The sequence below is a fragment of the Mus caroli genome, unplaced genomic scaffold (assembly GCF_978045245.1).
Source record: "Mus caroli unplaced genomic scaffold, Mus_caroli_1 scaffold_17, whole genome shotgun sequence".
Lineage (NCBI taxonomy): Eukaryota > Metazoa > Chordata > Mammalia > Rodentia > Muridae > Mus > Mus caroli.
Window position 1 is genome coordinate 18,304,167 of NW_028227272.1, and position 13,509 is coordinate 18,317,675.

The 13,509-nt window shown below is 42.1% G+C and overlaps 1 protein-coding gene across 5 annotated transcripts in view; it reads left to right on the forward strand.

Moving 5' to 3' along the window:
• Positions 1-13,509, forward strand: part of Vps8 (VPS8 subunit of CORVET complex) — a 211,724-nt gene that overhangs the window by 26,134 nt on the left and 172,081 nt on the right. For all 5 annotated transcript variants that reach the window (XM_085832522.1, XM_085832525.1, XM_021184755.3 and 2 more), the window contains exons 6-10: positions 537-569; positions 1,655-1,709; positions 9,487-9,611; positions 10,655-10,741; positions 13,108-13,175. In XM_085832522.1, the coding sequence (XP_085688648.1) occupies positions 537-569; positions 1,655-1,709; positions 9,487-9,611; positions 10,655-10,741; positions 13,108-13,175 (368 nt within the window). The remainder of the gene's footprint in view (positions 1-536; positions 570-1,654; positions 1,710-9,486; positions 9,612-10,654; positions 10,742-13,107; positions 13,176-13,509) is intronic.

The window sequence follows — 13,509 nt, forward strand, 5'->3', positions numbered from 1 at the left end:
CTGGTGGCTTTTGTGTTTTGGTCACTGGGGAGGAGCTGACGTGGTACTTCAGGTTTGGCCTCACCCTGTCTGACAATGGACTCGTTGTTTCCCATGGATGGTGGGCTTCATCTCGATGGTGGAGTTAATCTGCTGGAGGGAAGCCTCCTCCTAAGACATGGGGTGCCTGCAGCACGTTCCCCTTTTCTGAAAATTTTGATTCTACTCTTTTGGTCCTGTAGACTCTAGTCTGTTCGAATTATGGGAAACAGGCCTCCTTCTTCTCTTTATTTATTTTATTTCTTTATTTTTTATTAGAAATACTGTATTTCTAATCAGTACCCAGAGTTTCTGTTACAGTTAGTTAAATACAACCGGCTGCTTTCCCGCTTGTTGATTGCTGTCCATAGCTTTGGAATGGAGCTGACTGGAGGGGCAGGCCAAGGGCGCACTTCTTACCTAAGTTGTTCAGTCAGAGTGTGCACAAAGAGAGACTGCATGCTTGCTTTCAATGCTGTTATCTTTTTCAAATTCTTCTTTTTTAAAATCTCATTTAGGACAAAGTAGATGCTGGCTTGCCTACAGCAATTGTAAGTATACCTTTTAACCCTTAAGGTAAGATTTTTAATTTCACTGAGCTCTCAGGTTTATTCTTAAACTATTCAGTGCTATTACAATAATAATTACAATAATAACTGTTTGGTTAGGAGTCGAGTTTAAAGCTTGGTCATGTTGGCGTTTGGCTTCTCTACTTTATTGAGTAGCTGTTAGGTTTGCTTGAGAGCAGGTAATGGAGTAATAGACCTTTTCAGCATTAGGTCCCCTGTGAGCTGCCTCCCTTGTTCTGTGAGGACTGGACTAGCATGAGTGAGCTCACTCTGCTAATACACACTCCACAGCTATGGACCCCAGGGCCAGGCCTGCACAGAGTGTCTGCAGTGGCTGGGGCAAGCTAAAGGAGCCTTGGAAGTGCATTAGGGATCTGTGTTCTGGTTCCCTTCAGCTGCCTCCATGGCTTTCCCATTACTCACCGCTGCAGAAGTGGGCTCAAGTGGAACATTCTGGTGTCGCTGGGCTGCTGGTGATAAACTGGAGAAAAGTCTTCTCATCCCCCACATTGCAAGAGGCCCTGCCTCTGTGGGCAATAGAAGCACCTCTTTAGTGGGCTGCCGGGGAGGGGTGGTTTTTTTTTTTTTTTTTTTTTTTTAATTTTAAAGTTGCTTTAACAGTGGTCCTCAACCTGCCCTGAGTGCAGCCTCTTACTTAATACAGTTGCTCATGTTGTGGTGACCCCCAGTCATAAAATTATTTTTGTTACTACTTCATAACTGTAATTTTGCTACTGTTATGAATTGTAACATAAATATCTGTGTTTTCTGATGGTCTTAGGGGACCCCTTTGAAAGGGTCATTTGACACCCTCCCCCCCAAGGAGTTGTGACTCATAGGTTGAGAACGGAAGATTTAAAGGCAGCCAAATGACTAGTTTATATATAATATTGAATGTGTGGTATTTTGATAACACTTCTCTTAAACTTAGATGAATTCTTGGAAGTGACTGTGATTTCTCGCTCTGTTCTCTGGCTGCAGTGACTTATTTCGGCGGCTGGCACATCAGCCGATGTCTGGAGGATGTCTGCAGAATGGACGCTGATTGGTCTCCCTTTCCTTTCTAGGCCGTGTCCAGTCTCATAGCGGTGGGAACGTCTCACGGACTGGCTTTAATATTTGGTAATTTTCTAACTACTTTCTTATTTTGAATATTAAGATTCCTTTGGGTTTTATAATGTCCTTTAATTTTATTTTATACGGTAAACTTGATTTTCATGGATGCAACAGGGAAAACATGAAGAAGCATGAGTTGGTATTTTTAAGTTAGAAATGACTGCTGGTGGCTTCCTTCAACTACACACTGCACGTCTCTCCTCCCTTATGAATATGTGAGGTGTTTCTGCCAGCACAGCTGCTGGGGTTCTCTGCACCTACCCAGAGGAATGATGTTGGAAAGAGCCTTGGCTTGTCAGCATGTCTCCCTCCAGCTGGTGGTGATAATAATTTTTTATTCTAAGTCAGATTCCAGTCATGGGTGCTCAAAACAGTCTTCAGGGAAGTGGGTTCCCCAGGTTTCTGAGTCATTTCCATTGTAAATCTTTCTAAACTGAAAAAAAAAAGATGTTATCCTGTAATTAGCTTGTTTTCTAAGTTAAGAGAGCACGGATAGGCTATTTGCATAGTAGAAACTGTGGCATTCCATCATTTTTCTCTGAGCCTAATCAGTTTCATTAGTCCCTTGCCTTTGAATTCAGTATGCAAGCAGACTGTTTTGATCTATTTAAACATTTAAAATCCATCAGATAATATGCTTAGCTCTTTGTGTGTGTGAGTGTTCTCCTCTGGGTCTCAAGATCTGTATTTCTTTTTTTAAGTGGGAAAATAGCAAGAACTGCTCAGTAAGGGTTATGTGAGGGGGCTTTATTAACACAGCCATAGTTTGACTTCTGTGGAGTCTTAGCTTTTTGCCATACATGCGAATAACTAGTTATTTTCCATTGTTACTGAACAATTTGACTTTCCATTTATAAATTTTCCATTATTCCAAAAGCTTTATTTAACATTTAATTGTAATACCTATTCTTTTCAAAGGTGGTTGATTTAAATAATTGTTTTATTTCTTGAAAAGCAGAAGATTAGAAACCCAAGTGTAATTTCCCTGAGAGAACTTTAGAATTGAATCTTTAAATGGTAGCTCTTTCTTTATAATTGATACGTATCTATAGTAGAAAATGTACAAAAGCATAGGTGTGCACAAGTTGGAAAATATAAAATGTCAAATTCTAATATCTAGGGATAATCTATATAGCACTTCTGATAGCCATTCAGCCTTTGTCCCACATATGTATATAAGTGTGTGCATACTCCCTAGTGAGACCATGATAATTAGAGCCTTCTTTCGTTTACAGCAGTTCCTCCCCTGCATTTCCATATTTGCATCTTCTTTGTTCATTTGAGATGTCTCACTGTGTAGCTTAGGCTTGCCCAGAACTTGCTATATGGCCTGGACAGGCCACAGACTCATGGTGGCCATCTTGCCTTAGCCTCCCAGTGTTGAGAGCACGGGCCTGGAACATTGTTTTAATGGACACACAACATCCTTTCAAATGGATTCATAGCTCAAGAAAGCCACTTAAACTGTTTCTAAACAGTAGTGTCACGTGCAGCTGTGTTTCTGTACTTTTTGCATATGATCACTTTTAAAACAAGTTCCTGCAAGTGGTCTGGGACATGAGCATTAAAGACTTCATGTTCCTGCTTTATTGCCTTCCAGAAAACTCTATGAGCATGGTCTCCGGTAGGTGGGAGAGCCTTGTTTCCTTCAGGGTTATAATTTATTAGATCATTAGACTCCGGGGTAGGCTCTCACCGTCTTGTTGCAGTGCTCTAACGTCATGTGCAGGAAGCGATTGAGGCCAGGGCTAAGGGATGTGCACAGAATTATGATACTGCTCCTAGATCGGCAGTCTCCAGCGTTTTAAGCAGTTCTTTTTCCTGAAAGAAAAGAGGCAGAACTGTAAGAAATGCAAAAAGGGCTGAAGATGACGGCAGGCAGAGCATACTGGCATGCTTATCTGCCAGGGGATGTATGTCGGTGTTTTCCTTTCCCTTCAGTAGTGGTCACTTTTCCTCAGCTCGGCGCTAATCCAGAGGTCAGAAGAGCGTGCCTGCTTATCGTCTCCGGGCAGTGCTTACTGCAGACAAGTCTGCTAGCACGAAAGAGTGCATGCTATCATGCTGTCTCTCATTGCCTTGCACCTGCCTGCTGTCTGTCTAAATTCCTCAGGGTTTTTTTCTGTAGATGTGGTGAAACAACCTTTTCTTATGACTTCACACGGAAGACAGTGTGCCAGAGTGGACGTTCTGTGGCAGAACAGCGGTACTCTGGTTTTACATTGAGTTTTAACAGTGCAGTTAATACATTGCACTGCTTGTTTGTAAGAGACAGATGTTTGGACATTGCTTTCAAACAGATGCATTCAAATATGCTAAAAAGCTCAGAAACAAATGTCAGATACTACAACGTATCTAGACTAGACGTCGGGCTTGGTTGCCGGGTGGTGTTGGCACATAGAGGCAGAGGCAGACAGGTCTCTGAGTTGGAGACCAACACGGTCAGCAGAGCAAGTTCCAGGACAGCCAGGGCCACACAGAGAAACCCTGCCTTTGTTTATCACAGAAGAACCCTAACAGAAAGACCGACTTTGATCACCATAAGGGTCTCTGTGGAACAGGTCCGAGTCATGAAGACAGTGACCCCACATGTCTGAAAGGCCTGTGCAGTTACAGTGGGTGGCACTTGGTGTGTCTTGTGTGCTTCTCACCTACATAGGGCTTCCTCCTCCGTTTCCATTCGTCCCTGCTGTGCACTGGTGATCTGTCTCTGAATTGTTTTGTTTCTGTTTAACTGGATCATGCCTTTGCTTACCGTGCTCTAATTTGAATGTTGCATGTTTTCTCTTTCCCCAGAGCCAATCCCTGATTGTTACCACAAACATTAGGAACACCTCTTAAGCAAATTCAGTGTCTGTCACTCGTGCAGATAAACAAAGCTCACCACTCACCTGCATTTCTCTCTGAACTTTTGAACTGATTTCTTGCCTTTTCTCCCTCTCTTTTGATCTTTTCTCCATGGATTCAAAAGGAAAAGGTATAGTAAATTTGGTATGCATGAACAGTTCCTTTTCTTTTGAGCTTTTTAATGTTGAAAGCGAGTATTGTCAATTACACTTAAGCCTTCTTAGAAAAGAAAAATAAATCACTACTTAAAAATTGGTTAAAACAGGCATTGTGAAAAACTCAAAATATATGCATATTTTAAATGCTTTATTTTAGCTAAAAATATGGGATTCCTTTAGGTAGCTGTCAGAATGTTCTGTTTCCTCTAGTCTTTTCGTACAGTTCTGAGCCTTCACTTGAAGCTTGTGTCATCCAGTGGAGGTCTGCAGTATCGTTATTTTTGTCATAAACTTTATCAGTAATGAGCCACTCAGGATTTAAACACCTCTCAGTTAATGCATGAGTACAGGATTCTACGTTCTAACACAATGTTGCTTCAGTCTTTAATGTAATGTTACCTTGTTGCTATCCAGTTTCTTGACACTTTTGTGAAGTAACTGGCCTTTTCCAGGCGTTTCTGAAACACCTGCTTTGTGCTCAGGGCAGCTGAGGCTCTTCTGTTTGTACTCTGGTCTGTCAGTTAATGGGCTGCTTGTGTTTTTAAAGTACACTGGCATCACAGTGGCATGCATGCGTGGGAATGAACACTGGCTCTTCTGTAGACGCAGCTTTCCTGAAGGTAGCCAGGGAGCCATGGGATTCAGTGAGCCTGGTTAGAGAGCTTCACAGGAGGAATAAGGATTTGGCTGTATGAGCTCTGCAGTTAAAGTGGGTCTGCTACTTTACATCGGGGTGACAAGTGGTTTATAACGAGGTCTCCTGTTTTACTTTCTCTTGGGCCTAGAGCTCATTACAGTGTGAATGAATAAAGGATAAGAAAATAGCACTTGAGAGTAGTGACTACTGACAGGGTAGACTTCCCTGCTTGCCAGTACATTTGACTCCTTGTCACTAGTTCCTTTTCTCATTGTCTGTGAGACTAATTTAAACATTAGTTTGAAGATGCAGAGGACTGGGTTCATTTTAGTATATGGAAAGAAAAATTCCTGAAGTATGTTCAGCTTTCGATTTTAAGTAATTGTGGCTTTTCGTTGCTCTTTTTTTCATGTTACAGCTAAGTTTAGCATGAGGTCAAGCCTAAGCAAAGTGTGCTTTGAGCGTTAGCCAAGTGATTGGTGTCAGGAGTGCTGTAGATTTTGAGTTTTTGGGATTTTGGAATATTTGTATAGACGTCACAGGCTGAACAGCCCTACTTTAAAACTCTAATATTCAGAATGCTCCAAAATCAAGTGTTGGAAAGTCAGTCCGATGCTCAGAACAGATTGGATTTCCGAGTACTTCAGGCTTTGGTTGTTTGGATTAGGGATGCTCCTCTGGTACTAATGAAAACCAAGTGTAATTCACTGTACAGCCAAAGAGCCTTTGTTTGTTTTTTTGTTTTTTGCTTTGAGACAAAGTATCACTTTGTATTTCTGGTTGCCCTGGGACTTGCTAGTAGAACAAGTTGGCCTTGAATTTGCCTCAGTTTTGCCTGTGCAGCCTGTGTTGGGATTATAGGCATGGTTCACCACACCCAGCTACTGTGCCTTTTGTGATTCTGGACTTAGAGTCCTCTTAAATTAATTTGTGAGCTATATTATTACTTCTGATAATAACTCCTGCATTTGTGTCACATGATAATTATCAGATTGTCATGTCAAACTTCGAAGTGTGTGTGTGGGGCGGGGTGATAGTCACCTGCTGATAACATCAGCATTGTTTTAGAATGCTAAATTGACAGTGTTAACCAGACGTAGTTTATAGTTCTTCATAAAGTAGATGTACTATGAGTTTAGTACATTCTTAGTGCTCTGCTAGAAGGAGGAGGCTTCAGGATGCAGGGGGAGTAGAGCAAGCTTTCCCGGGCAGTGCTCACCCCAAATCTTCCTTCTTCTGTGGACACACTTTTATTCCTTCACTGTGACTGCAAGCTGTCACTGTCTTAACCAGGCTGTATGTGATTCCAGCCCACCACTCCCCGCCGTGGGCGGATTCATCTGGAGTGCAGAATGTCTAGCCCCTGTGATTGCGGAGACCCCGACCTTCTTCCCATGGAACAGCTACTTCTGGTATTAGACACATAGCAAGCTAGCGTACCATAACAATAGGATGTATAAATAAAAAATAAAAACTGAAAGATAGCTTTATGGAGTCAAAGTAGATTATATTTTATATGTAGTCTGTCTCCTGTCACTGTCTTTGCTACCTTAAAAGTATTGTGTATCAATGTAACCTTAGATTAGTTTTTATTGTAAAGCCAGTCATATTTGAGGGGCATTGAACTGGTCGTTTGTGTAAATTATTTGACTTTAATAGACTGTCCTCTCCATGAAGCCATAGATGAAGGTGAGAGGCTATGAGAGCTAAGGAACATCCTGAAATTGCTCACGTGTATAGCAGTAGTGCCTATAGCTCATTAGCAGAGGGGAAATTGACATCCAGGGTTCACAGGCTTGCTGCCTTACCATGGACAGTATAGAAACAAGACAAAAACATGGAAACAAACAACTCTTTTTCACTGACAGGGACTGTAGCATAGAAAGTTAGCATATATTTCAGAAGTGACAAAGGCTGGCAATTTAGTTTCTTTCCTCTCCTAACTAGTTTTTATTATGTGAGAGCTGTAGGTAGGGAAGCATAGGCATTCATGGTTTTTATTTTGACAGGGTATCGTGTAGCCCTGATTAGCTCTGAACATAGTATGTAGCCAAGGACTGTCTCGACTTCCTGATCCTCTCCACTCTGCTTCCGAGTGCTGGGGTCATAGGTGTGCACCGTCACACCCGGCCACGTATAGGTCTTTACTGTGCAAGCTGCATATGCCTCCCCCTTCCTCTTTTTTCCATTGCCAGTCTTGTAGTTTCCTTTATTCTTAAGTTGTATACTATCTATTTGATTGGATTTCACAGTTTTCTGGTTCTCTGCCATGTAAGAACACTTAACTGAGGTTTGTGAGATCCAAAGCAACAGCAAATCTGTTGGTGCTTCGGTACTGTAGGGCTTGAATCCCATAGCAGGGCTGCAGAGAGCCTCGGCTGTGCTATTTGGACACTACTCTGCCTGGAAGGTGGGGAGCCCAGACTTGGGGACTTGTACGTTAGAATGAGATTTCAGTATCAGTTCTGTGCCCTCTTACTTTTAGCCCATGTCTTGCCTGTACAAATTAGTAGTACACATAAAATACCCCTGCCCAGTCACAGTCAGCTGTGACTCCTGGTATGTGAACAACATGAGCTGTAGGCAGTTTCAGTAGAGAAAAAAAAAGAAAAAAGAATAAAAGAAAAAAAAATCATGTCCTAATTGGAGGTAAGAAACTGTAGAAAAGGTTTTAATAATTAGGGTTAATTTATTATATAATCCTGGATGTGAAATACAGATAGGACTTTTAAAATATATCAGACCTTGTATATTTATGGGTTTACTGTTTCTGAATATTTACCTTGGGAGTTAAATAACTTAGAAAATGTTGAGTGTTTTCTGTGTCAGATGTGGGACAGCCATTCAATCATCTCAGGCCTCCCCGAGCGCCATTACAGCCACAAAAATTACCTGAGTAGTGTAATTTTGGATGGGGCTAGAAGAGGGTGTCAGATCTCTGGGACTGGAGTTATCAGATTGTGAGCCATCCTGTGGGTGCTGGGAACCACATCTGGCTCCTCTAAGAGCATTCGCCATCCTAGCTGCCATTAAATTGTTTTGTTTTGTTGTTTTCAAGTAGGTATAATTCATGAACACTATACAAAATGAGCACTGCCTAGGAGAGGACCTACAGTAATTGCATTTAATTATTAGGTAGTAACATTTAATAAGTATTTAGGTATTTTCCTAAGAAAACTTAGAAACAGTTTTTTTCTAAGGTTTTAACTCTTTAAAAATTTGCTTTCATTATTCAGTTCATTTGCTTGGTCAACCCTTTCTATCTGGATAGCATGAATGTAGAATTTAACAAAATCTTTTCTTTTAATCTATTTTAATAATTTTAAATGTTGTTTTCTGCGCATGTGGGTGTTCTTGCCTGCACATGCAGCAGTGTATGTGTAGTGCCTGTCAAGGCCAGAAGAGGGTGTCAGATCCCCTGGGACTGGAGTTTCAGACTGTTGTGAGCTGCCTTGTGGGTGCTGGGAACTGAACCTGGGTTCTCTGAGGTGCAGTTGGTGCTCTTAACCACTGAGCCAAATTTTTAAATGAATACATTTTGAATTTTGGAGTTTTCAGAGAAAATGTCCTTTGGAGCTGGGAAGGGCTCAGTGGGTCAGAACATTTCCTGCGTGAGTGAGAGAACATTGCTCAAGTCCCTAGCACCCACATAGAAGCTGGCACGGCTGAACCTGCCTCTCTGATGCCAGTTTTGTGGGGTAGAGGCAGGTGGATCCCAGGAACTTTCTGGACAGCCAGTCCAGCTGAACAGTGAATGTTAAGTTCAACAAGAGGCCCTAGCTAAGAAAACAAGGGAAAGAGGACACTGGAAGTCGTCTAACATCCTTCTGTGGCCCCTGCACAAACATATACAGGCATCTATACCTCAGTCATAGACAGAGACACAGACAGACACACAGACACAGATAGACGTAGACAGACAACACACACAGACACACACACATAGACTCACAGACACAGACAGACAGACAGACAGACAAACATACTCCTTCCCTATATCCTAACATCTTAGAAATAGCCAAAAAAAAAAAAAAAAAAAAATCTAGGATTGTAGGATAAGGCAGCTTAGAGATAGTTTGTTTATGTTTTCTTGTAGGTCTTCCTGTCTTATCTTAGTATCTAACTCACTTCCCTTCTTCAGATCAGAATCAAGCTCTGCGGCTCTGCCTGGGTAGCACCAGTGTTGGGGGGCAGTATGGAGCCATCTCTGCCCTCAGCATCAACAATGACTGCTCAAGACTTCTTTGTGGCTTTGCTAAAGGACAGGTAAGTTGTACAGATGTTGAATAACATCTGAATCTCTTAGATCAGTATTTTAAAGAGCAAATGCATGTGTGTGTCGTGAAGCAATGCACATGCTTGTTAGTGCCAACCTGAGGCTTATTAGTGTGACCTTTGTCTTACGTAGATTTTTAAAATAATTGTTCCTGACTGAACTAGAATCTATAGCTATTCTAGTAGTGTCCATCTTAGTAGACACCTTTTATAAATCTGTCCTCTTACGGTAGCTGTACATAAACATGGTTGTTTTCATTTAGTTTTTGAGGAGCACTCGCTCGTGTGTGTGTGTGTGTGTGTGTGTGTGTGTGTGTATGTGTATCCCTGGGTGTGTACGTGTGTAGAGTCTGAAGGACAGCATTAGCTATTATCTTCAGTTATTCTAGAGTAGTGAGCCAGGGCTGGAATCACAAGCCACACACGCCATAGCACCTCGCCCCCTTCCCCTGCTTTTGAAAGACTTATTTTAGAGTGTGTGTGCTTCCTGTGTGCATGCTGGGAAATGAATTCAGAGCCTTTAAGAGAAGTGGCGCTCTTCACTGCTGAGCCATCTGCCTTGCTCCAACACTCGTCATTGTCATATGTGTTGTACTGATTGAACACAGGTTCTCAAGATTACAAAACAAGCGTTTTACCAACTAAGCCACCTCCTGACCTTCTGTGGCCACTTTTAAATACACTCATATTGCTGCGCTCCTGGACATTAGCTTTGGCATTTTCTTCTTTGTGGTGATAGGCCATGGTTTCTCTCATTCCCTGACCTTTGCATCACAGCTGGTTCGATGTGATGCCTTTTGTACATTTTTAATCCCTGCTCAACAGAGTGACTTATCGGCTAAGGAGGAAGGCAGGCAGTGAGGATGGAGTAAAGACACAGTGCTCTAATGTGGTCTCGGTTTGTGGGTGTGTTTAACCTGATGGCTTTCTGCCTGCAATGTTTATAGATGAGGAATGGGTTATTTCAGCCAAAAGGCAGGATACCTAAGTCCAAAAGCAGTACATTTGTTTTAAAGCCTTTGCTTGTCTTACAGATCACCATGTGGGATTTGGCCAGTGGAAAACTTCTCAGATCAATAACAGATGCTCATCCTCCAGGGACTGCAATCTTGCACATCAAGGTGACAGCTTGACTCCATGTGTTAACTGTCCTTATTGCTAAGCCTCTGTAGCCACATTAAATATTTTGATAACCAGAAACCCCTAAATTTATTTAACACGAAGTTGGATATTATTTGATGAACCCAATGAGATATTTTCTCAAGGTAAAAGCCAGAGATGGGCTGGTATGAACATATACAGCTTCAGGTTTAACTAAAGTCTAGCAATAAAGAGTAAAAAGGCCAACTCAGTTTGGCAGCAGAGAAGCAATACTTTGCTAAAAACCTCATATGGAGATTTTAAATGGTCTCGTTACCTTGTTCAATTGGCCAAGATTTTATTGCTGAGGGGTGAACGGCTGCCCACTGTTGGGCGGTGCCCGAGGTTTGAGGCGCCAACTGTGGACGAGCCAGGGCTTAGAGTATATTTAGAAGTGAGTCGTTTGGTTTATTTTTTTCCAGGCCTCTAAAGGGAAAGCGGTAAGGCCGGAGTATTGTTTCTTTCCTTTTTACTCTCAGGCCTGAAAAGCATAAAACTGACTTGGGTAACAGGCTTCATTTATAGCTCATGTGAAGCCTGCCTTTTCATGCTGGTGAGCCCATGTTCAGAAGCATAAAAGGTAAAGGACTCTATCAAGGGGATTCTAAACCCAGCTCTTCTAGATTTAATCATGTGCATACTTGGTTGCTTAGCTATGCAGCTCTCTTATCCACACACATGCTTTTTAAAGCCTGTAGCATCTGGAGCTTGTAGATCTGCATCTAGGTTAGTTACAAAAGTCTTCTGTGACAGAGCAGCACTGAAGCGTTCAGTAACGATGCACACAGCCAAGATGAGTCAGAGACTCTCCTCTCTCGGTGCACGAAGCTGATTTATCTCAATCTCTTTCTATAGCACGTGCCAACTTCTAATGGTACTGTTGCCTGCAACGTTTTATCTCTCTTAATATATTAAGATCTTTAAAATCAGAATCTGTTCGTCACTTATTTTTATGTTTTGCCCATAGTAATTGCTCAATAAATGTTTGCTTGAAGTAATAACTAGTCTTTTTGTAGGAAAAAAAAAAGAGATTATTGGGTGATAGAATAAGAAACAAAAGAATTATAGGCGTATAAAAAAACGGAGGGACACAGCTGAGATTAAAGTGCAGTTCCAGGAGCTGTGTAGTTGGGGAATGGTTTCAAAGTAGGCTTTGCAGGCACTGGCATCAGAGAGAGATGTGCATGCCTCGGGGTAACTGGAGTCAAGGACTAACATCTACTTGCCTTTGAGTAAGTAACTCAGCCTTTTCCAGACGGTCTGACTATCATCGGCAGCCCAGGCTTGGATCCTGTGTGTTAGTATACGTGTGTAAGTCTACAAATGTGCTTCTCCTGCACTGGAACAGACATCTCACACACATCCACAAACATGTGCTTCTGCCCTTGGCAGATAACTGCACATCCCTAGGCTTTGGGAGCAGGGATGCAGATGCGGATGTGGGACTGAGGGAGCGTTGTACAGCCACCTTTTGTATCTCAGCTATCTCTGAGTAAAAGTGGCCGGTTCAGAGTGAACTCAAGTTCATTCAGGCATTGTGAGGCAAGTCCCTGTAAATGACACAAACTCCATCATTTCCTTTTGCATCCAGTAGCATTTACCGTAATGCACCTCACCTTGGAACTGTCTCACTGTGAAAGCTGTTATTCTGAGTTTTGCAAGTTAGGTTACAGCCATTCAGATAGACACTAGGAAGAGTTTATTGTAGATACAGTGGCTGCGCTCCTTGGCCACTCAGAACACTTACTCAAGCGAGTTTATTTTCCAAAGACCCAAGAATCTTACTCGTGGCTGTGTTTATTAAAAAGTCATCAGCGGCAGTGTATCTGCCTGGTCCTGCCCACTTAGTACCAGTTATAACCCTCAATGTAAGGACCAAGGCAGGAACACCAGGGTTTTTATCAACTCGAGCTAGTTTCCCCTTTTATCCTGATGAAAGTTTGTTTTACTTTTTAGAACAAGTGTTATTTATTGTGTGTGTATTGCAGGGAGGGGTGTGTGCTACCCTGTGCTTGTGGACAGTGGGACAGCTTGTGGGAGACCGTTCTCTACGTCTACCACGGGATCCTCAGGGGTAGATAGAACTCTTGTCCTCAGGCCTGGTGATGGGCGCCTGTGCCGTCTGTGCCATCTCACCCCGTTTTGCTTTTAGAAAGGCTCAGTTCCTTAACGATGCTGAGTTAATATTAATGGAAGTAAGGACAATTTGTACACATACAGTGATGAACCAAATCTGTGTTATTTTAGATATTGAATGTGTATTTTGTTTTCAAACTTTGTACTTTTTTTCCCTCATGATCTACGCTTGCCTGATTGCTTTAAGAAAGTAAAGTCCTTCTCTGTTTAGTTCACAGATGACCCAACTCTTGCGATTTGCAACGACAGCGGAGGCTCTGTTTTTGAACTAACATTTAAGTAAGAGACTAATGGACCTTTGTTGAAAAATGGAAAGATTTGCAGTTTAATGGTTTGAAATTGAACATGGGGACGTCTGGCAGGTCCAGGTGTTTGCAGATGGGTTCTGGCTCTGTTACAGTTACCTGGGGAGCTTTATACAACATGAGGGAGTTTAGACCTGGGCCAAACTGGGATTCTAGATTCTAACTCCCCAGGGGACTCTTCTGTGCTGTCAGGTTAGAATCTATTCTGGATAGCTCACTAATTTTAGTGTAGGCTCCAAGCCCCCTTGGTTATAACATATAAGTACAAAAGGGTTTCCTGGTCTTAGAGTTGACCCGTTTTAGTTGTT